Consider the following 23,645-nt stretch of genomic DNA (forward strand, 5'->3'; position numbering starts at 1 on the left):
ACTATTTGAATGATCCTATCACTGCCATCACTCAGACAAAAGCATTGGAAGGGACAGAATGAAAGATAGAGGGGTGGGGGGGAGGCAAGAACAAGGCCCCTATGTGCTCCACAGCAGAGGTGGGGGTTGGCGGGAGAGAGAGAGGGACGTTTCAACTGCCGGGTGGGGTAGAGGGGAGGTGGTGTGTGTGTGTGTGTGTGTGTGTGGGGGGGGGGTCTCCTGTCTTAATCAGTTCCTGCCCGTTGGGTTTTCCAGCCAGTCCAGAAACTTTGCCACAGACCCATAAAGCAGAGCGGCGGGCTGCAGAAAATCCACCTGTTTTCACAGAACTGATGAGAATCATCGAGTCCGAATATGAAAGAGCTCAGCTGCATGTTGCACAGATAGTTGCACAGAAGAAAAGAACAACAATGGTTTATAAGTGAGTGGAAAAGGAAGTGCCCCCCCCCCCGATCCTGAGTATCTACCAGTTTCTCAGGCAGCTACCAGCCAGCCACCCCCTGCACACATGCAGCTTACTCAGCCATAAAGACAATGCTGCCACAGCGTCATACCCCCCCGCTTAAAAACTACCCCTCACCCAAACCCACCCTTCTCCCAATAAAAACATCTCCATGGTGATGGGCCAAGCTTTTCTGACCCACATCTATGCTCCAGAGTAGAGGAGTGGGGGTGGTATTACAATGTAATTTCAGAGCTTAAACTGGAAGCCCACCTGCCTACTTCGATTATACTGCATTTATATAATAATAGCACAGAAATATTACAGAAGCCAACCCTAATTGAAAACCCATAAACTCTATATTGGAGTTTTAATTAAGAATTGAGCCATATTAAACTGCAAACTATGCTGAGAATGAAATACCGTCTCTCATTTTTTTAATTTAGGACAAGTTGTAAGTGGTTTCTGTCAAAGCCTGAATAGAAACAGGGGGGGGGAAATACAAACAAGCTGCAATAAACTTTTCATTTAAGTTACATAACATCACCGCAACAGCCCAAAACATGAAAGCTGGAAAACTCTAGTGACTGAAAACTAAAATCAGTTTGTTTGTCCTGGCTGATCCTTCCATTCTTGTGTGCTCATAAATATGTAAAAACCTTTTGTTTTTTTTCTTTTATTCCCTTATTTTTCTTCCCTCTTCTAAGAGCATTTCATGTGCAGTTAAATGAAATTGGACAAAACAGGTCCACCACATGCAGACCTCAAAAAAGTGACTGTTTTTATGAAAGCAGATTTGAAAAAAAAAAATAATAATAAAACGACACAATAATAAAATCCCACTTGCAGTTTACCCCATTAAAATAAAAAATAAATAAACAAATAAAACACTATACTCAGTAGCTTTGCCAGGGACGTTAGATCGAGTCCTACATTCTTGCCCCAATTACACCAGAAAACAAATAGCTGGCCTGGAGAGGCAAAGAAAAGAAAATGATGAACTGGTTTAGGCCACACACACAAATATGCTAATTCAGCCACATGCCAGGAATATTTGGTTCCTTCCTTTTTCTTTCAAAGGGGGGTAGTCTGGTCATTTTATAAGTAATGTTCTGTCAAATATTTATCCACAGTTAGTAACTTATCAGCTGTGAGATCAGAGAATGGAGAAAAGGTCGGAAGTCTTTGACCCACCAAGGGCTGGTTTTAGATTGTTTCTCAGTCTTGTAAAAACAGTTTTCTAAATAATGTCATACTGGTGTGACAGAACGCCACATCAGCTAATATTAAACCTCTACGCTTTAGCACAACACCATTTGTTTAGTTTTGGGCGTTTTCTCAACCGAACCAAGTCCGCGTTGGAACCGTGCAAATGTATCTGTGCTGAGCATAAATAAACCGAATACATCATCAACATTAACAAAGATGGACAAAGCTTCTTCTGTTGCCATTTAAAATCTAAGCCAAAAGGGCTGCTTGTTGGGTGGGGCCATGTTGTATTTTTGTAGCAAGCAGCAGGCTGTAAAGTCCCGCCTCCAAACGCTGATAATACCTTATCAGGCTGTCTCAAATACCAAACTGAAACTAAACCTATGAGGAGGCGGGACGAACATTTGAACATACACAACAAGGTAAAAACTACAAGGATCAAAACTGGGGAAAAAAAGAGATTATTAGCAGTGTACTTTTATTTGTAGTCAGGAAAATATCCCATTTGTTTACATGGAGGGGGCAGGACTTAAAGAATTGTACTGCAACCAACCTACTGGCGCTGGCTCCTTGTGGCTTCAGCTTTTGGTTTCCATGTCCATTATAGTAGATCTGAACGGTCCAGTCAGTCCACTCAGGGTATCAGGGTAGTAATGTTCAGCTGAGAAAACAGCCACAAGCTTAACAAACGGTGTCGCGCAGAAGCTTAAAAGGTGTAATGACTCGTTCTCTCACATCAGTATGACATTTCTGAGATTCTAAAGATGTAAAACACCCCTTGTTTAGCTGGACTCGCAGCCTGGATGAAGATTTCTGCCCTTTGCTCCACGTTTCGTGTTCTGTGGCTGACGAGGTACCAAATAATGATAACTATATGACGGAACATCACTTCAAAAATGACCAGACTGCCCCTTTAAAATGGCAACGGCTGGGGTGATTGGGTTGCTGTACCTGCAGGCTACCTGAGCCGAAGGTGGAAAACACCTGAATAATACATTCAGAAGCCAAAAGGAGCAGGACTGACCTGTCACTTTAAAGTAATAGTTACTAATTTACTGCAGGGGGCCGCACAGAAGTGGCTCACTGAATGATCCGGCTTAAATAAGCCCAACACCTGAGGACTGAGCGACCTGTCAGCAGCACATTTACGCCATGATGATGAAGTTTCAGCTGTTGCTCCCTGCGTGTTCATTTGGACCCGTCTCCAGTCCATTTTTCCTCAACTGGACTGTAACTAATAGAGGATGATGGGTGGAAAGAGGGAAGAAAAAGAGTAGAGGGTGGTGGTGGTGGTGGTGGGGGGAGCTGAGGAGGAGATGGATGGTTGAAAAAGGGGGGGAGGAGGGGAGAAAGACTGGCAGGCTCTCAGCAGGTTTGTTCATCAGTGTACCTGTTCAGGAGCCACACCTTAGGGAAACAGAAATGGCGTTGAGTCACCACCGAAACTCGGGTCAGTGATCGGAAAGTCCGTAAGAATCCGAAAAGTTAGTATCACTTACACCGAATTATCTCACGTGAAATTAATTGACGAGATATATATTTATGAACAAGATGAAAATCTCCTTCAAAAAGGAAAAAAAAAGAAGAAGGCAAGTTTAGAAATCACCTGCCCGTCATCACCTCCTCGACAGGTGCGAACTGCGGCTTAACTTCTTATATCTCGGTTTATTTTCCACTCAAAAAAGAACCGAAAAGTAACATATCGGCTCGTTTTCTACAGAGAAGCGGCCCGTGTTGAGCCTTTAAAGGAGGGAGTTTCTTACCGTGTCGGTGAAGTATCGACGCAACAAAGCAGAGCAGCAGTCCGATCATTTTTGGACCGTCATTTCTCGCCATTATGCTCCACAAAGTCTCTCCGGAATTAATGCGAAATGGAAGCAAGCCCTCCCTTCGGATAAGACTCGGAGTCAGTCACTCAGTAAAGGCAACAAAAATAATAGTAGTTGTTGTTGTTTTTTTCAAAACGACAATAAGAAAAAAAAACTTGTTTTCCCTTCCGGACGGACGAAGAGTCGAGTCCTTTTTTTTAAAAAAAAAAAAAAAAAGGTAGACTGAGTTTCTGCCAGTAAAACAGGGAAATCCGCGTTAATTCGTCCTGGCAGCTCACAGGTGAATATATCTCCCCTCTCAGCTGGTGCTCCGGGTGGAATGAAGTGCCGCCGCCGCCGCGTCTCCGCTCCAGCAACTAGTCCCTGTGAAGTGTGGGAGCGCGCGACGGTCCGCGCGTGGGACTGACCGCGCCGCGGTGATGTCATCAGGATGATGAGCGCAGTCCCAAAACCCAATTAGGGACAACAGGAGGAGGAGGAGGGGTGAGGGAGGAGATCACAAAACAACTTGTTGAAATCGACTTTATTAATTTATTCATTTTTTTAGATGACACAGCTTCCACCTGGACCTGCGTCTGAACTAATCAGCAGGTGTTGAGTCAAACCAAACTGCATCCAGCCGAATATGATTTAGATCGGCCTCGTGGGGTTTCTGCAATCTGTTCAGCGGCGCCTCGGATGTGAGTGAACCCCTCGGAACAACTCGCAGAGGAGTGATATCTCTTCCAAGAGCAATAAACAGTAGCTCATGTGCGCAAATCAATACAGTCACTTCACTTTGAGGGAAGATTTTCTGTCACTAAATCAGGCTTTTTTCTTTTCTTTTTTTTCCCCACATTCCTCCGCTGACGTGTTTCAGCTCAGATTTTTGCTCCCAAACCTCCTTGACACACACATAAATAAACACAATCAAAAGAAATCAGGAAGGAAAAATCCTAACTTTGGCTACAGGTCACTGGTGTGAGGATTTACGCGCAAACGGATGATTCTTGCGCCCCCTGCTGCTCGTTTCTTCTCACTCCTGTGATTTCCATAATACCAAAATCAATAAACATTCATTAGGGAATCTCAAAATACAAATCCAGCGGCAGTCAGCAAAATCAAATCAAAAGCAAACAGCTTCTTCCTCCTGCATCTATTTGCAGACTCAGGCAGACTAATGATGATGAATTTTTTTCTTTCTTTCACAAGATACCTTCAAATTCATTTTGCCTTGTGAAAGCAGGGTACACACTCACATGGCAGAGGAATTATCTGCTTTAGGTCTAATCCTTATGCCCAAGTGTTTTACAGCCGATGTAATTACATCTCCATAAGTCAGTTTAAACTGTGCTGTCGGCTTCCGTCTGTTCTGCCCTGTTCCTGTTCCTTTCTGCTTCTTATTTTCAGAGCGTTTTTCTTCCGAGGTGCAAATGCTGAAGACACCGATAATAATCAGAGGTCAACAAAACTGCAAATTAAGAGTTGGCGTGTTTTCCTTTGCTCAACTCATCTGCCTGAGAAAGGAGAGTGTGAATTTAACTTTCTTCGCCCACCAGTGGGGTGTGAGGAAACTGGCATTTGACTGTAACATCTGTTTGTGTTTTAATTGGCAAACGTACATTTTGCAGGAATATTAATATTTTGCAGCAGCTTTATGTTGCCCCTGAAAGCTTACCACACCTTAGAAATTAAAGGTCTTAACATTCCTTGAAGGAATGCCTATCGCCCGCCGCCTTTCATGCCAGAGTTTTAGGCTGAGATCATCAGTTGTAGTCGTTTTGGTTAAACCTTTTAAATGACTGTGAGATCTTTAGAGAAGTGATAACTAACAGCATATGTGTTGAGGAGGACTCTCAGCTACTACCATGCCAAGTTTTAGATCAATATCTGTGAAAATGACTGAGTTGTAGCCATTTTTGTGTTTTCTGTTGCTGCCATCTTGAACTGGGTTGACTCTAAATGTGAACGAGTTGTAGATGTTTCACTGATGAGTTTCACTATGTTCTGTCCAGTGATTCAGCAGATATTCTGCTCATTTTAAAACGTAATGACAGAGTTTTAAGTAAAGACTGTTTTGTGGAGCTCAAAGTATGCGTTGAGGATGATTTCCAGCGACACTGCACTAGAATTTAACTCTGTATCTGTAAACACTGAGAGAGTTATAGCCATTTTTGCATCGGCTAATGTCGATTAGCTGTGGCCATCATCTTGAATGAGGTTGACTCTGAAAGTTAATCAGTTGTAGATGTACGATCAATAATTACTTTCTGGGAATTTCATTAAAATCTGTACACTGGCTCATAAAATATTTTGCTAACACCTCAGACAAACACAAACACAGGCAATAACATTATTGACTTTTGCCTGCAGCAGCGGGGGATAATCAAAATGTGCAGACACCCCCACCCCCTCCTACCACTGCTATGGCTGAATCGAATACATTCATGGCAGGATAAGGAGCTTTATACACAGAGCGGCCACCAAATGTAGAGGATTTCATTCCTTTTCCTCATGTATTTTTCATGCTCATGCCAGATTGACCTTCACACCTTCTTCTTTCTTGCTACCACCCATTTTGTTCGTACCGCACCTCATCATACAGCCCTTTAACTGCTCCTTCATTTGCACTTCCTGCTCCTCTCTCCATGTCATTCAATTTTCCCCGTCCACTCGTCCTTCACTTCTTCCTGCTGCTCGTCCTCATGCTCTCCGGGGGTCTGTGGCAGCGATAATGAAGCGGATAGTTAACAGATATTAGCTCATTGGTGGTGGATTCATTACAGAGCCACGGCTTATGGTGATTATTTACCCATAAAGGAGGGGGGCCGCGGGATCATGCTCTGTATCAGCAGCCACAGGCTTTTTCTGAAGTCACACTGTGTCCCTTCTCCTGCAACAACCTCTCCTCTCTCCCAGTTTTCTCATTTGCCTCAGCACCTCTCCTTTCACCCTCTTCCTGCTCTCTCCCCCCATTTTTTCTCACTTTCCTTGTCATTAGACACCCACAATACACATTCACTTTTTTTCCTTCTCTATCTCTTCTCACCGCCCCCATACCCCCAGTGGTAATTATGAAAAAATCTGTAATAGTGCTCAGAGGAGCTGATAATACCTTTAGCTTAATTAAAGACATTTATGGGATGTAAAGACATGCAGCCCAGGGGTTTCTGTGTACCCACGTCAACCCCTAACTCTTAATGTCTTTGATTTTTCATCTTTTAATTTTTCTGCTCTCTGTTTGAGTTATCATTTCCTCTGTTTCGCACACACATTATGATACCCACATGACATGGCTCTTTGTCTTTTCTTTTTTCCAAGGGTCGGAAGTTCTTCTAGACCTTAAATTGCCCAGAAGTATCTTATCATGGCAATGTAGAGTTTCCTACGATGTGTTTCTACATCTTTTATGCTCCATTTGTGCTAAATAGATCAAGGAAACAAAGGTTTATTGCACAAATTTGACAAAAACTATGCATACATTTACTGAAATCCTCATCATCATCATGGAAATGTAAGCCTTTTTAACTGCCGGTACCTCATAACTCTAGCATTGCATGTGCACTAATACAAGAGGTAGTTCTCATTAGATTAACCAACTCAGAGCACAATTTAAAAAAAACATCTTGGGAGCTCAGTAATTGTAAATTTCTTACTGTCATTATTGCACTTCCATCTGTACGCTATTTTCCACGGCATTGCCATCTGCACATAGTTTCTCTAATTGCACTACCATCTGTAGATCGGGTTCTAATTGTTCCGATTTTTAAAAAATAAAATACTGTATCCGATGTGCATTATTTACTGCCTTTTGCTCACCTAACAGCCAGGAAGTTGGTTTCAGGAGCAATCCAGGCGTCACCAAAGGGAAGCTGAATGAGTTCATGTGTGTGTCTTTATCGACAATTAGGTGAGTCTTTCCTTTAAATAGCGAGAAATTGCATTTCTCAGAAAATGAGAAATAGCATTGTAAAGTGTAAATGCTAAGTGCATTTACACTAATGCACTTAGCATTAGTGTACGTGCTGAGTGCCGAATGACTTTAATGAAATTTGCTGAAGATGCTGAAACTGAGTTGTTAAAGCTAAATAAGCAGAGCACCAGCTAAAAGCTAAAAGCAGTGAAATGCTAACTAAAAGTAGCAAAAACAACTAGCTAAATGTAGCAAACGGCTAGCTAAAAAGCAACAAAATGCTGGCTAAAAGCAAAAAAAAAAAAAAAAAAGATAGTATAAAGCAGTTAAAAGGATAGCTAAAAGCTAAAGTACCAGAAGTATAGCTACAAATAGCTATACTAAGTTAAAAGCTAAAAGTAGCAGGCTGGCTAAAAGACAGAAGGGTATCTAAAACTAAAAGCATAAGAAAACAAAAATAAAACAAATATATAGATTTTTTTTGAAGGAATTGAAGAGATCTCAATGTGTTTTTCTATGTGGAAATATTTATAAATGAAAATATATAAAAGTTAAAAAAACCTAAAAAGTGTAGCACCCATTTCCTAAATGAGCTGAAGGTTTTAATACATAAATGGCTAAAATAGCACAAAGTTTGCAGAAGCTGTTGGACTGCAGAACCTGCACAGAAGAATAAAAACAGGAAAAGAACAGCGTGAACGCTGAAACAACACATTTAAAGGCTTCTGTTTATGAAAAAGGCTCCTGTTCAAGAACAAACTCATTCAAGCTCGCAGGTAACAACATGGAACAAAGAAAACCCATCTGAAGGGCAGTTTAACAGTCAGACGAGACGTTTATTGAGTTGTTTGGCCACAATGAAAAGAGGCTTGTTGGGAGGAAGGAGGGTGACGCTTTCAACCACAAGAAACCTGAAAGCATGTTAGCGCTGCTGTTTGGTGCTGAGGCCGTTTTACGTCCAGCGGAAATTGAAAAAAGTTGGAAGCAGTTGTGTTTTGACTGGACGGCAGCCTTAATGAAAAAGCCCCAGAGGGTTCAGGGATGATTAAAGCAGCTTTTGAAAACATCCATCCCAAGTTTCTGCTCTCTACTGTTTTGAAAATATGTGAACTGTTGACCAATAATTTGGACAGCTCTTTGCCAATATTACTAAGAAAAGTGGTTAAAAAATACAGAACTCAAACAGAGGCTTTTTGCTGGCCTCTGCAAACATCAAGGTCAAGGTGCAACATGCTTTAAAATACTCCATCAAATGTTGTGAGGATGTCATTTTTCACTTCATGAGAAATTTAATTCAAAACTCCACTGAAATTAAATAAAACTTGTGAACATTATTCTTAATTTTTACTCTTTATTCAACTGCAAAAGTGTTCTGTATCCCAAAGGTTGTATGTAAATGTAATATTGGATCTGTATTATTATCAGTCTCATGCACACACACACGACTGGAATAATGACAGGCTTTTCCTGCTGATTATAAGTGTTTCTATGCCTCACATCCTGTTGAGCTAAAAGATGTTCAGCACAACTTGTTAAAATGTCAGTCAGGAACCCCTGTAGGATCCAGAAAAATACTTTGCGTTCGGAGGAGACACTTAGAAAGGTCACAGTGTTAGAGAGAAAACTGGTTCACTGAGATATTTTTCTTTTCTTTTCAGTAAATTTGTGATGGAGTTTCGGTTCATCCTTTTTATTCTTGCTTTTTCCTTTGCAACAAACTCTTCTCATGTTGGGATCACAGGTATGCTTCCTCCAGAAATACATTTTAAACTACTTTCTTACCTTTAAACTTGAACAATTTATGTATCAGCCGCATGAAATATGCATAAAAATGAGTCACGTATCAAGAGCGATCATTTACATCCCAGTAGATCATTTTTATCATGTTTATAACTGCATTTCATCAAGTTAGGGCTGAGTTTAAGGACAGCTTGTTTTCTTGTGATTTATGTTCCCATGCCATCAGCCACATGTTAGTATTTCAAACCTGGTTTAGAGACACTCATGAAACACTATCAAAAGAAAAAAAAACGTGAAGCAAATGAAGTTATTTTTATATCTAATTATTTCAATTTTTATGTTACTCAACAGGATGCACTCAGCACGGATGCAGGAATGCTTCAGTTTTAATTGGGTTATTCACAAAGAAATGTTTTTACTGCAAAAGTGATTTACACGGTGTAAAAAAGGATTTGATGACTAAATTTTTGTCTCGGGTTGGTTGATGTTTTTAGCATAAATTTAATTAACTTAAATAACTTTCTGTCAGTTAATTCAATTTTATTGAAAGGGTAATTTCAGAGAACTCAACTTTCTGTCAAAGTTCGCACATCGTTACATTAAGTTGATTAAAATAAAACACTGTGACCAAGAATATCTGAGCTTAATTTATTGTGTTTTTACAAACGTAAATTGGTTGGCTTAAAATTAAATTCTTACTCTTTTGGTATATCTTGGCTAGTTATTAAAATGTATTTTTAGGTGTTTGTGAATTGTGTTTTAAATTGGTTCTGTGTTAAATCGTTTCTTTGCTTAACTCCTTGTACTGAGATACAAAAGCTTACAAAAATTAAAAGTTACAAAAGCTTACATTGGTTACAAAAAGCCTTAACTGGACTGTGGCAGCTGGAGATCAGTTGGCGACTCAAACTTGACTCATAATTGTGAGAAAATGTGCAAATTTTCAGTTTCAATCTCACTAAATTCTGCATGTTTGCAACCAAGTATCCAACAAGCCGTGTGGCCACGTTTTGAGTGGGCAACTTTTGAAAATAACAAGTTATTTTTGTGTCCACGGCTTGAAAAACAGTATCCTAGGTTGTGAACATAATTTCATTGCCCACACTGGACCCACCCCAGCAGCTACCCCCACATTTATGATTTAATCTACAGGAGTACTCTTGAAACAAAGACAAGCAGATTTGGACCATTTTTCTCATAATTATTATTTATCATTGGTATGATTTTTATACTTGGATGTGTTTTCTATCAGAGGAGATCTCCTGCAGGTGTCAAACTGCAGCTCAAGTGCTCTTGAGAGATGGGTTAGAGACACCTGCGATGACTCTCTGACTATTTTAAGGGGAAAATGTGTTGCACAAATCCTTTGAACATGTTCAAAAAATCAAGTGATGGCAAACGTCTGCAGCCCAAGCAAGGAAACTGAGAAACCTCTGCAAATGTCACAAGACATTCTGGAGATGTTGTCCATCGAGTAGTTGCCAGCAGTCTCAGCCCAGTACTTTTATATACAAAGCAACATAGAAAAGAAAAAAGAAAAACTAAATATTTTATTCTTATTTTAAGGATGGGTATTACATTTGACTTTTTGACTGCAGAAGCTTCGTTGTGTATACACTTTGGGGCATTTTTATTCCAGCTGTAAATTTTTATCCATCCATCCATCCATCCATCCATCCATCCATCCATCCATCCATCCATCCATCCATCCATCCATCCATCCATCCATCCATCCATCCATCCATCCATCCATCCATCCATCCATCCATCCATCCATCCATCCATCCATCCATCCATCCATCCATCCATCCATTTTCAGTGACAGCTAAACTCTTTGAAGAAAGACAACATAAAAATTATACATGAACCTATCCTCAATATAAAAAAAAAACAATAAACATTACACATCTCTAGATTGTTGAGCACATTTGGACTTTTGGTCATGATTATTTAAAGGCTTGTTTCAAAAATGTATCTTTTACCCGACACAATGTTTCTCCCCTCTCTTTTGTAGAAAAGCACCATTTTGTGCTGGTTAAAGAGAACTCACCGACCACTTTGGGCTGCACCGGTCCGGCGCTGACAGGTGACATATTTATTAACTGGATGGTGAAGTCAGACGATGTGGGTGAATGGAAACTTATTTACTCGGCTTCTGAAAAGAAGAAGTTCGCTGGAGAAGCCTTGATGAAATCCATGCAAATGAGCTTCAAAAGCTCTCAAGGCACTGGGAATTTCTCGCTGTTCCTTTCACCTACAATGGAAGACAGTGGTTTCTACTCATGTCTAATAAAGGAAAATGGGACAAAACGGATGGAGAAGACTTTCCTCTTAGCAGTCCTAAGAGGTAGGGAAATAATGGCTTACACGGTCTGTGAGAGGCTGCAAGCTATAGAAACCACATAAGTTCCTAAATTACAATTTATCTGAAATATATCCTCAGTAATGTTTGTTTACTTGTTGGTGTAAAGTGACTCTTCTTTGAATGATACTTTTTGCCCAAATTTATTCTCCTAAATATGCTGAGAATAACCTCCATGAATATGTTTTATAGTGTCTCTGAACATAATTTTTGTTCAGTACAGACAAAATAAATGCAGCCCTTTCAAAGAGACACTTTTGAGAGAAAGGAGGACTTTAGTTGATTTTGATTTTACTGATGTGTTTATTATTTTGTTCTTTCTTACTGATCTTTTCTCCGTTAAAATCACTGTTTATTCTCATGCATCCAATTATAAATAGTTATGTAACTAATAGCTGGTGATTTGCTTTGCAAAATAATGAGAACCTGCAAAAAATTATCTTTGCCCCAGGCTCATGTAATTGTTCCATCCTGCACTGATTATAATAACTAAGATCATGTAGAAAAGTTTAGACCTTTATTTAACCGGGAAATAAGACTCCGGAGACTTTACACCTTTTCTCAAGAAAGTTCTGCAAATGCAATAAATGAAAGTACACACGCAGCATAAAAAATTACACATCACATAAAATGAAAAACAAAACAAGAAACTCATAAAAGTACATCAAACTGTACTACTTTAGTCATCATAAACAAAGATACCACTGATCAATCAAAGATTTACATCCAGACAACGGCACATCTTACATCTTTAAGATGTGTTTGAATTTACACAGTGAGGCAAGCTCCCAAAAGATTCAACTTGTTCTGCCTTTTGCTGCTTTACAATTCAACAGCACAACACTTCAGAAAGAAATTCTACCTTAAATTCTCTTTTTTATGCATATTTAAGTTCGGAGATAAATAGCAGAATTTCACTCCGCTCCATTCTCTTTGTCTGCCATAATTTTGATACTTAAAATGTGCTTTTTGGTGCTTGAGCTTTAAATTACTCATATTTATTTATGATGGAACATTATATACATCAGCTTTTAGAGTTGTTACCAAATGGCCACTTGTCTGTTTGTTAGTTTATTTGTTTGTGGAAAAAACAAAATTAAATCTATCTTCAAAAAATGGTTTCTGCCTCAAGGACACATCTCTTATACTGATTGTAGTGGTAAAAAGTCAACTTAAACTTAAAATTTTAGGGTACATGTTTATTTTAGGTTTATTTTTGTTTGAGTTTTACTCCAACATTTCAAAAGAAAAGTTTGAGTTTATTTGTATTTTTATCGATATTTGTGACCTTGTCAAACGAATGTTTGGGTGGTCTTTGAGGTTTCATGCTTGCTGCACCCAAGAGCGCAGGCAGCAGGCAGGTTAGCACCAAAAATATTTAATAACAGATAGATCGAAGAAAAAACCCAGGACTTAAACTGAAACTCGACAAGACTTACCCATAAGCTCCTGACAAAAACAGAGTAAATAAAACTGGAAGGAATGCAAATCGAATTGGCTTCAGTATTTTATATTTTATCATTTTATTTTATGTACTTTTATTGCTAAAATGTGCTTTTAAGTTAGGGCTCATAATTTAGCTGTTTTACTCTAAGACTGAATTTATTTTCTGTGTCCTTTTTTTTTATTATTTCCAGTCAGCTTCTACCCAGATGCACCCGTCCCTAAGAACAGCATCCTGCGGCTTTTTGGCCGAGTTACACCTGCCAGTGCCATTTCCAAAATCACCTGGACAGCGCCTGGCGGCCTTTCCATGAAGACTGAGAAGAAGCCAAACACGGGCACAGTGACTAAAGTGCCACAGGTCCAGAAAAGTGACGGCGGGACTTACATCTGTAGCGTTTACCCCATGGGAAATGGCACCAACGTGCTGGCTGTAAATGTGACTGTGACTGTTGACGGTGAGATTGGTTGGAGGAATAATATATATATATATATATATATATATATAAGAAACACTGAGGTACAGAATACAATTGTTGTTGTTTTTGTTCATGATGTGAGTGGGCATCAAAGCCAGAAACTCCAGCAGAAGCATTATTTATTCAAGAGTCCTGCAGCTACTTTTCTTTAAAGTATTTATTTTTATAGACCAGTTTTGAGATTCAAAAGCTTATTGTAGATCTGCAGTGAAATTCAGCTTGTCCTCCTGTGAATATTACAGTTGCTACATTTATGTATTATTCATTATTTGTTCCTCTCTTTTCCTTTTCTGCTCTTTTTCTCTCACACAGCTGACAAAGAAGCCTCATTCAGTAATTCAGAACAAAGTAAGTCATTTTAACACCAGCAGGCTGAAAGTCTTTTGTCAGCAATTTGCTAATCAGGTGGAGCATAAGGTCAGAGGTCACTCTCAGCGTATAAAAACTTAATCCTCATTGTTGCAGAAAATCTTCCTCAGTCTTCATTACTCTTTTGCTATTCTGTTGACTGGCCGTCTTAACCTCACTCTTCATTTATTATCCTTTTTTGCTGATAAATCAGTTTGCCTTCTTGCACTGTAATGCCGTCTCCATCTCTGCCTGCAGACCGCATGATCCACACTGGCATTCCGGCTTTAAAACCCATCCGTCTGACCTGTCCCAATGTCCCGGGCGACTTTGTCCAGCTCTACTGGATCCGCTCAAATTTCAACAATAAAAAGAGTGTTGTGAAGTTAGAGTACAGGTACGACCGTTGGAGGGATTTCACCCAGAAACAAAATGAGAGAATCCAGCTGGCTGGCCCGCCCTACAGTGCAAAGGCTGGGAACTTCTCCTTCCTGCTGACCCCTGACCTAAATAATAGTGGTGTCTACCTCTGTAAAGTTTACCTCAATGACGTCGTCTTCGACCAGAAAACAAAGCTCAGCGTGCTGAAAGGTAAAGAAAAATTATAAAATAGGGGTTTAAGCCTTGTTGGTTTTGTCCTAAACGTGTGATGTGAAGGATGCATACTAAACATCTTAGATATCAGATTTTACAAATGACAAACAGAGGAAGCAGCATAAAGCTTTTGTGATCTTTGACATGGCAGTTTTAAACCTTTGTTGGTACCACTTACCAGTAAGGACCCTTTTATAATACGTCTTGTTTTTTCAGACTTCAATTATCCAGTCTAATAAACAACACCAAATAAGTGCCAGCAGCAGAAAAGGCTGTTTGACATTGGCAGAGAAGATTTGGGCACAACCTACATACTCAACTCTGCTGCTCAACCCGTAAATACATTTTTCTAACAAATATGGCACCATTTAAGAAGTAAACAGGTTTTTAACGGTATAAGATCTATTGCCAGTAAGCATTGTCACAGCAAAGAAATAATCAACCAAACACAAATTTCCTTACTTTTTGTGCTCAGTTCTTTTTTATTTTGGTTCAAATAAAACTTTTGGGGGTGGAACAATCTTTATAAAGTGGTCTCATTCTATGCAGAACTTTAAATGGTTACCTGTCAAACACAGACTTCAAACAGTCAGTGTACAATACTATCAGTGCCTGAGACAGGGTTAAACTTTATAATTGTCTTTAAATTTTCAAATATAATACTAATATTTATCCATTTTTAATGCAGCTTTCCCCTCTGCTGTAAGTTTTAAATTAAACCGCCTCCTCAGTCAGGGTAAATACACAGTGAATATGGGCAGACTATCCTTGTGTTTACTTCCTGCAGCAAGTGACAGAGCACATATTCCCCCAAAATGTAAAACTATTCTGTTAAAGTCTCTTCAGGGTAGTTAAAATCAGCCACAGAGGTAATTATGTTTAGAGAGACCACCCTCGAACCAGAGCACCTGTCTCTTGAGGTATTTCAGCAATCATTTACCCTCCTGAACTGTCCTTAAGCGAGACATTAAATTCTTTCTGGCTTTAGTGCCTCATTCACCCACTCTGGCTGAGGAAAATAAATAAAGAGAAAATTTCCCCGAGCCATGGCTGAAATGTCACAATATTAAATGAATACACTGACTATATTGCTCCTGAAAGAGAACATTATTCCATTTGTGAGTTTAAAGACAAAGAAAAATCGCGCTCAGCACCTGTTGATTTCTATGAGCGTGCCTTTGGGGAATTTTCACCCTTTGTGCAGATTACATTTGTACACACAGAGAAAAATCATCACACACTCATACAACAGCCTGTCATTCTGGCCTTGGAAGGCTTTACTAATCACAGCCCCACTGGCATCCATCACAGCTGCCCAGACATGACCGGTCGATCTGTCACTGCCACCCTGCTTCACATATCTGCGCCCCTTACACACCGCTCACACACCTCCACCCACTCACCAATCATGTGACGCATATATTTTTACCCCATCTCATTATAAGTATCATTATGTGTGATTATACCTGCTGCCCTCCCACCGAGGCCGTGGGTGGCCCACACTGATCGCACTAATCAAGGCTGAAGTGTGTGTTTTTATGCATGTGTGTGAGGTGGGGATCTGCGGAGCTTGATTACACCCAGATGGATTCTCATTACGGTTTGATGAGACACCGAGCATCAGTCACAGTCAACCAATGCATTAGCAGTAAATCACTTTAATGAATACATATTATTTTGACCCTTCTCTGAATTGTTCTTTGTTTTTTGTTTTTTTCACATCCCCTTTTCACTCATTACTCTCTATCTGTCCTTGACCTTTTCTAAATTCACACACTACTCTTTAACTCGTTTTCTCATTGTGTCTCACTCCTTTTCCCTTCCCTCCTGACTGGTTTTCCATCCCTAACTCATCCTTCTTCTTTCTGCTTTCTCTTTATTTGTTAACATTTCCCCTCCAATCTTTGTCTCCCTTCCGCAGTTCTAACCAGAAAATACTCCTCCAAGCAGGAGTTAATGTGCCAGTACTCAGAGTTGTCCCAGGTTCAAAGGGTAGTGTGGGAACATCACAACGAGAGCAGGCAGCTGAAGTGGAATACCGGGGCTCCTGGCAGCATCAGCACCACTCTGCCCTTACCCATCACCTCCAACGTAACGGGGAACTACACCTGCGTCCTGCAGCTGAAGAACGGCCAGATTATCAAGGCATATCAACTCATCAAACTGTCCCCCGAAGGTGAGAGTGAGCGGAGGGTTTTCTGTTTCAGATCTTCTTATTGTGTGAATGCTGATTCAGGGTTCACACAGTTATTTTTTATATTTGTTAGTTTTTTCGTACATTTCTTGCAATCTGAGTATTTCTGCATACTTTGTGCAATTTTACTCATTCATACATCAAATTGTTCTGCTCATTCAGAAGATGGGTGCTATGACTTTGGGGTATTGCAACTTTTATACTTCAAAATATTTACCTTTTATTTATAAACACTTTTCCCGCAGACATACATTTAGTTTCACTTCCTTAAAAACATTGTTCTCTTTGAATTCTCTTTTTTTCCCCTGTTATTTTTAGCTTTTAGCTACCCTTTTGCTACTTTTAGCTTTTAGCCAACCCTTTGCTATTTTTAGCTTTCAGTGAGCGTTTTGATACTTTTATCTTTTAGCTAAATATTTGCTTCTTTTAGCTTGCAGGTACCAATTTGCAAGTTTAAGCTTTCAGCTAGATTTATGCTATTTTAAGGTTTTAGCTAGCCTTTGCTACTTTAACATTAGCTAGTGTTTTGCTACTTTTAGCTTTGAGATAACATTTAACTACTCTTGGCTTTTAGCTAGCATTTAGCTTCTTTGAGCTTTTTGCTCCTTTTTAGCTTTCAGCTAGTCTTCTGCTCTCAGTATTAGCTGCAGTTTCACAAAAAGAATGCAGCTTTTCAAGTTCTTTTATTTATTTATTTATTTATGTAATTGTAAAATTTTTGCTGCTGTATTATATTAGCAGGAAGGGAGCCGTAGCAGACTTCCTGTCCGCTCTGTAGGGATAATGAACCATGAGTGCGGATAATTCTCGAATGTGTGTTTCATGAAGCGTTCTGTGGCGTATGAAAGCCGACCACAGGTCAGCTCAGCTGCCAGAAAGCCTCTAGTTTAAAAATGAGAATGCCCCAGACGGATACCATATGTTGAGCTGTCTTTATGTAGCTCAAAGGGTCAAAGGTCAACATTTCTGCATAACACAGACTTGAGATAATATCCAGCAGCTTAACTTGTTCCATGTTTATTTCAGTACTTTATAAAAAAGAAAATTCTGCACTTTCTTTGCTGAAACACACACATATATAAGCTATCTTTTTTTCATCACCCTTACCCGGCTAATATGTGAATATAATAAGATGGGACCTTAGGACATCTCTCCTCACGAAACCTAAATTATTCAGGCTAACTGTATTGGTGGCTGTGGGGTAGCACAGAAGGATGTGACAGTTAAATAGATCCCTGAGCAGAGATGAGTTCCCTCCCTAAACCCCAACCCAATACAACACAACACAGTGCAAAACAATACATCAGAACTGATTACGATTGTAAAGCTTTCAAAAAGGATGTACAGAGGAAAATTTATAAGAGAAGAAAATTGTAGGGAAAGACACACTAATATATTTTCTGATTGCAAAAGTTGGATTCGATGGAAATTATATTTGTGTTAAGTGTTGCATTTTCCTGAGTTTCATGAGAAATTTAGAGCTGAATACAAAGTTCAAACAACGCGAGTGACCTACATAACACTGTTTAAAGTGTCAGGCTGCACAAACACTGCAAATGTGCAAGATAGCACAAAAATTTGCGGTTCATAATGAATAATACAATAAGCAGTGACAGGTACTGGTTTGTTTTTTTAACAAATAAGCAAAGAGTTTTTTTTTTTTTCACTTGTTTTTGTCTGAAAGAAAACTGAAACAACTTCTTATAAAACCAAAGAAAAGAAAGCAAAAATCACATCTATCATTTTTTAGTTTTCTATGCATGATAAGCCAGATACTAAAAAAATAGAATTTTACAAGTTAAAATAACACTGCATAATAGATTTTTTTTTTTTTTTACTGATAGAGGCATACAAAGAAGGCAAAATTGAAACAATCATTGTGCTCAGCAGCACACAAAACACTCCAAATGTCAGGAATTTTCTGCAATCATGTGCTATCCTTGTCAGGATTCGTAAATATTCTAAAATGAGCAGCTCGGCGTCAGACAGACACGGGAGACCAAGATAACAGGAAGTGAGTTTATTTTACAGTGAATCGGGAGCAGGAATAATTACAGGAACCAGGAACCTGGAAGCAGAGGACGTGGTAAGTATTTCCTTGGTGAGGAAGGCAGGCAAGTATTATATCCACAGGTGGGAGGCCTTACTGTGCAAAGGATGATCCACGGCACGGAGGTGAGTCCAAAGGTAGGTATTTTCCAGTAACAGATTGGCAGATTCTCCAGGAGGCAGTAGGTAAGTATCCCTCACGAGGCAGGCAGACAGGCAAACAGATAGGTAACTTATCTCAGAGGCAGGTGTCCACAGCAGACCAGACTGGGTCCACGCAGGTTAGGTAGTCCTAGGTAGGTAGAAGCACAAAAAAATACAAAAAGCTCAGAAAGGGTTCACTAGAAAAGCTCGTAATTCACAAGAGGCTTAGCACATTACCACAGAGGCAAAACAATGCTCCAGCGCTGGTCTGGTTCCCACCACGGCCTTAAGTACCAGCTGCCTTCTGATGAGCCTGATCTGCCACAGGTGTAGAGGGAGCTGCCAATCAGCCGTCGAGACGGCCCACCAGGAAGTACCAAAAATACTAAACCTCCAGAATCACCACAATCCTCAGTTTGCCCATCCCTTGAAAAGCATTCAAGCAGTTCTCCGGTCTGCGTCCGATCCATCTACTCTACAATTACCGTGATATAAATCACCCCCTAACTCATTTGAGATAATATAGAAGAGTTGGGAAGAAAGTGCAGAAAAGGCAAGAAAAAGAGAAAAAAAATAAAAATAAAATAAATAAATAAATAAATAAATAAATAAATAAATAAATAAACGAAGAAACTGTGGGTATTTACTGTATGCCTCACTTCACTACACTCAATTAACATAATGCATTGTTTACAGCTGGCCTGGAGAAAAGTGCAGGGCAGACCTGGGGTCAGCTCTCACCACCATATTCCATTAGCAACCTCTACACATACTCACCAATCAATTACACCTCAGGCAGCACTTAATGACTGATCATTTTGGAGCTGGCTAAAAGCTGTGACACCAAGGTTGAGGCTACACTCCAGGGTCAGTCCTTTTTGGAGCAAGAGTGGACCGCACGTTCGACAGGCATCGGAAAATGACTTGTTCAAAGTCATTTTCATTTTATTACGTCTCTTTCTCTTTTGTAATTCAAAGATCTCTGGCAGGACTGATTGCTTGGTGAGCAGACGGAAACAGAGCACTTCCCATCTCACCCTTCGGCTGTGTTTTGCAAGACTGATGTCATCCTCACTATGCAAACAAGTTTTTTTTTTGTTGTTGTTTTTCTTTTTCATAAACGTGCGCTCTTCACTCAAAATTTGCCTGGCACAACAGAAACTAATAGCACTCTTATGTAATCTTTGTGAGTATCATCATCCCTACTTCCTGCCGCACCTGTTTTTTTCCAATAATGCTGCATTGACTGAGAGACTGCTGTTTGCATTGTTTGTGAGTTTGCCTGGAGGCAGCTTGATGCTGGAATCAAATCTCAGTGGAGCAAAAAGGAGAACATCTGTGGATTTTATCTCGTATGTTTCGAAAATTACTGATAGAATGGTTAAGTTTTGTAAACACAACTTTGTTTGGAAGTGGCCTTTCCTGTAATTTTGTGTCCAGTCTGTCTCTGCATTTTCTTCCCTCTCGTCTAAATTAGCAGGGTCCAGGCAGAAGCTATGTCAAATCGATGTCTGCAAAGCATTTGCACAAGCTATTCACTCTGCTTGGGAAAACCTAGGTTTCCTTGCCGTCTTTCACAAGCACCCATTGTCTTTGACTGGCAGCAGAATGACGCAAATGCATGTAACACGTTGGGGAAATTGCAACTGCAACATGTCTCAAAATGCAGTTTGAAGTGTTCATATAGACACACGGTTGCTCCCCCTTTTTGACCTGAACAGAAAAGCAAATTGAAGCACAAACACCGACAAGTTCCTGGAGAGCCGTCATGTCATTTAACCGCAGACACTCATCGCTGTAGGAGTTTTACATTTGCACTTTTCTCAGAAACATACATTCTTTTGTCCTTTTTCACTTTTTTTTCCTTTTTTGTTCTTTTCTAGAGAGTGTCAGTGTCACCACCCCCTCTCGGCTCCCTTCTCTCTCTGCTTTATTACTCCTGGTGCCCCTGGTTGCTGCAGCTGTCGGTGTGTTGCTATGGAGACAGAAACACATTTCTGATCGCGGTGAGTCTTCCGGCAATTTATTTTTTGACAGCTTTCCGTGTTCCGTCCGTCTTCGGCCCCTTTCGGCTGCCACTGAGTGATGTGGGCCATGACATCCTCTGGGGTTGTTGTAATGAATCTGCCCCCACTTCCTTCATCTGCAGATGTGTGTTTGTGTGTGTGTATTTCTCTGTGACTCTCTTTTTATACTCAGGTGTTGAGCAGTCACTGTCTGTCCGTTCAGGTGAAACAGAGAACCTCTACGAGAATCCTGAAGATATCAGACAGGTGATAAAATTCAGACATTTTCAATAATTTAAAGCAATAGCTCAGATCTAAAGAAGTGGGATTCTGTGGAAAGGTCATGAACTATTAATATCTTACCTGTTGTGGATAGCATAATCAGTTTGGAGAAAAAGAGTTTTATTCAGACCAAAGAGGAGAGCTAACAGTTAGTCTGAGTGGAGGCAACAATAAAACGGATTGCTGCTGTTTGAAAACAGCTACAATCTCAGAAATTTCACAGTGGTCCATTATCATCTGCCACTGAGGGCACTGACGTTTGTTTGAAGTGTTAGCAAAATATCTCATGAACCTACAACTGGATTTCAATGAAACTCTGAAAGTAATCATTATTAACTTATGGAGTCAACCCACTTTAAGATGGTCATCACAGGTGATAAATCATAGCCAGCACAATAATGGCTGTAGTTCAGGTTATTTTACAGATACTGAGCTAAAATTATGTGTGTTTTTAGCTGAGAGTCATCCTCAACGCATTCTCAGAGCACTATCTCACAACATTGCAGGAGTTTGTGTGCTAAGTCTTTTACTAAGTTTAGATGAAATTGGCTATAACTCTGTTCTTTCTCCTCATAAAATGATCTTAGTTTAAAACTGGCGTGACATGCGGCATGCAGTATGCATTATTTTCCTTCAGAGTAGCCATTAGTGTCAGTCTGGTGTTGTGTTGAGATGTGTGTTTCCCCTGCAATGGACAGGGGACAAACTTTTCTTTAAAAGCTCTTTCCTTTGACTATTTTTTGAAAAATATCATTTCTTGAAATAACAAAGGTTAAGGTAGAAAGGGAGCTAAGCTGATGGAAAAACAGATTTCAAAGGGGAACACAGCTCGACACAATACTGGTTAAATTTTTCAAAACGGAGGCTGTTCAAACAACAGGTAAGATGTTAATTGTTTATAACCTTCCTACAGAACTCCACTTCAGAAGGCCTGAACTATCACTTTAATGTCCTCTCATGAATTTTCATCATTTTTTCTCCTCTAACCTCGTCCCGCTGGTATTTAGCGCTCTTCTTTTCTCTTATTTTTCTCTACCTAAACACCACTCTTTTTATGTTTCTCTGTCTTCTTCTGTTTCCGTTTTTCTTGTCTCCTGCTTCCCATCCTTTCTTGTCACTTGTTGTTCATTAAATTTGTTTTCTGCACTCTCCTCCTTCCCAACAGGCTCCTCCCCAGGGTTCAGTCTACATGGTGAGTTATTGTGTATGTGTGTTCGTGTGAGGAGCTGTATTACATGCTCCCACATCTCCCTTTCTTGTATCTTCCTTAAGCTGTCGTGATACGTCTTCCTCCACATTTGCAGTCCTCCCCAGCAGCCACCCTTACATTAGTAGTATTAACATATCAATCTCATTACACACTAGGGGGACTTAAATTCAGCCTCAGGACCCATGTTTCTTCTTTTCACTGCCCCACCTAATCTTTTCTCAATCTCTCAACCTCCCTTGCCCATTTTCTGCTTTCCATCAGGATTTGAAGCCAAGAGGAGAGAATGATGTCTATAAGGAACTGGAGCGGTAAGAGAAAGAAGTCTTGCATCACCTTTTGTGTGTGAAGCTGTGTTTGTGTGCTTACACTGTCACTTATCACATCCTTCTCACACTCACCAATCACATTGGTCTGAACATCACTCTGACACTGTGGCATAATATCACGCCACGCGTTGACAGCCAGCGCTCCTTCGCCTCTGTGTTGTTGTTGCGTGGGCCGCCTGTGTTTGTGTTTAAGGAAGAATAAAAAAGATTGGGGGACAGGAGATTTCTTTGCTTTTTTTTTTTTGAGTTTGTCTTTGTTCTCTGTTTTCAGATACGAGCAGTGTCAGGGCTGATCTCCTACCCACATCTCACCCTCATCCAGCTGTCACATCCTCTCTCTTCTCAGCTGCAGCAAAAGGCCTATATAAACAACTGAATGTCAGAGCTGCAACCGGAATAAAACTTTAGTGTTTTAGGAAAATGCTTTATTTTGTTCATAAGCTATTGCTTTTGCCATTTATACAAGCTCTCAACCCTATAAACATACAGTTGTTAAAATATATCTTTTTATTGATTTACTTGCAATTTTATTTTATTTTTATTAAGCTTTTTATTGCTCACCTTTTTATATTTGCTTTAATGGGAGTCTATACTGTAAATGTATAATAAACAATTTTCCTGATGTGATATTTCTCATCAATGAGCAAACTATACAGTGAGAACTGTGGTGGAAGGGTCAGCTGAGTGAATGAAGAAGCATAGACCTGTACTTCAGCAAATTTAAGTTTTATGGTGCTTGCTTTAACTTGAAGTCTGCCATCTATAAATTACAAAAACTACTTTATTTCTGTCCATACAAAAAATATGTCATCGGCTAAATATTCTAAATCTGAAACAAAGCCACCAGCTAAACAGACTCTCAGCGTACAAAAAGAGCTAAACCCAAATAATGAGAAACATTCAAAAAATATTACCAACATGATAAAGAAGGAGATGTTTCCATCATACAGCATTTACGGTAGGTTTTGTCCGCAATATAATTAAGTACATATACAATTTGTCATGCAAAAAATTACTTTGTCAGTTTTTATATGACGATCTATTAAAAAAATAAAATAAATGATCCAAAAGATTTTATTCTAAATGAAAAATGATG

General features: G+C 39.6%; 2 protein-coding genes across 6 annotated transcripts in view; one reads left to right on the forward strand and one right to left on the reverse strand.

Moving 5' to 3' along the window:
- Window positions 1-3,894, reverse strand: part of si:ch73-22o12.1 (nectin-2) — an 86,822-nt gene extending 82,928 nt beyond the window's left edge. Inside the window, exon 1 of one of the 2 annotated variants that reach the window (XM_017415411.3) lies at window positions 3,415-3,878. In XM_017415411.3, coding sequence (XP_017270900.1) covers window positions 3,415-3,487 — 73 coding nt within the window. In that variant the 5' untranslated portion in view covers window positions 3,488-3,878. Of the gene's footprint in view, window positions 1-3,414 lie in introns of both variants that reach the window. The other variant, XM_017415410.3, reaches the window with a different exon arrangement.
- Window positions 3,895-8,049: 4,155 nt separating this feature from the next.
- On the forward strand, window positions 8,050-23,475 carry g6fl (g6f-like). 4 transcript variants are annotated; one of them, XM_037980523.1, is made up of 11 exons: window positions 8,050-9,113; window positions 11,127-11,459; window positions 13,112-13,375; window positions 13,709-13,744; window positions 14,003-14,335; window positions 16,260-16,514; window positions 20,609-20,731; window positions 20,925-20,998; window positions 22,179-22,205; window positions 22,485-22,531; window positions 22,821-23,475. In XM_037980523.1, exons 1-11 carry the CDS (start codon window positions 9,041-9,043, stop codon window positions 22,840-22,842), a joined length of 1,587 nt encoding a protein of 528 aa, XP_037836451.1. In that variant the 5' UTR covers window positions 8,050-9,040; the 3' UTR covers window positions 22,843-23,475. The 4 variants fall into 4 exon arrangements, with proteins under 4 accessions (XP_037836451.1, XP_037836453.1, XP_037836452.1 ...); XM_037980525.1 differs by having other exon boundaries at window positions 20,955-20,998; XM_037980524.1 differs by lacking the exon at window positions 22,179-22,205.
- The last annotated feature ends 170 nt before the right edge of the window (window positions 23,476-23,645 follow it).

Source organism: Kryptolebias marmoratus, linkage group LG16 (genome assembly GCF_001649575.2).
Source record: "Kryptolebias marmoratus isolate JLee-2015 linkage group LG16, ASM164957v2, whole genome shotgun sequence".
NCBI classification, from domain to species: Eukaryota; Metazoa; Chordata; class Actinopteri; order Cyprinodontiformes; family Rivulidae; genus Kryptolebias; species Kryptolebias marmoratus.

Excerpts from the sequence above, each read along its gene's own strand:
- g6fl (XM_037980523.1), top strand. The coding sequence starts at position 9,041 with ATGGAGTTTCGGTTCATCCTTTTTATTCTTGCTTTTTCCTTTGCAACA. Across the intron at positions 13,376-13,708 it reads TGTGACTGTGACTGTTGACG|CTGACAAAGAAGCCTCATTC; the intron begins GTGAGATTGGTT and ends TCTCTCACACAG. Across the intron at positions 20,999-22,178 it reads ATCCTGAAGATATCAGACAG|GCTCCTCCCCAGGGTTCAGT; the intron begins GTGATAAAATTC and ends CCTTCCCAACAG.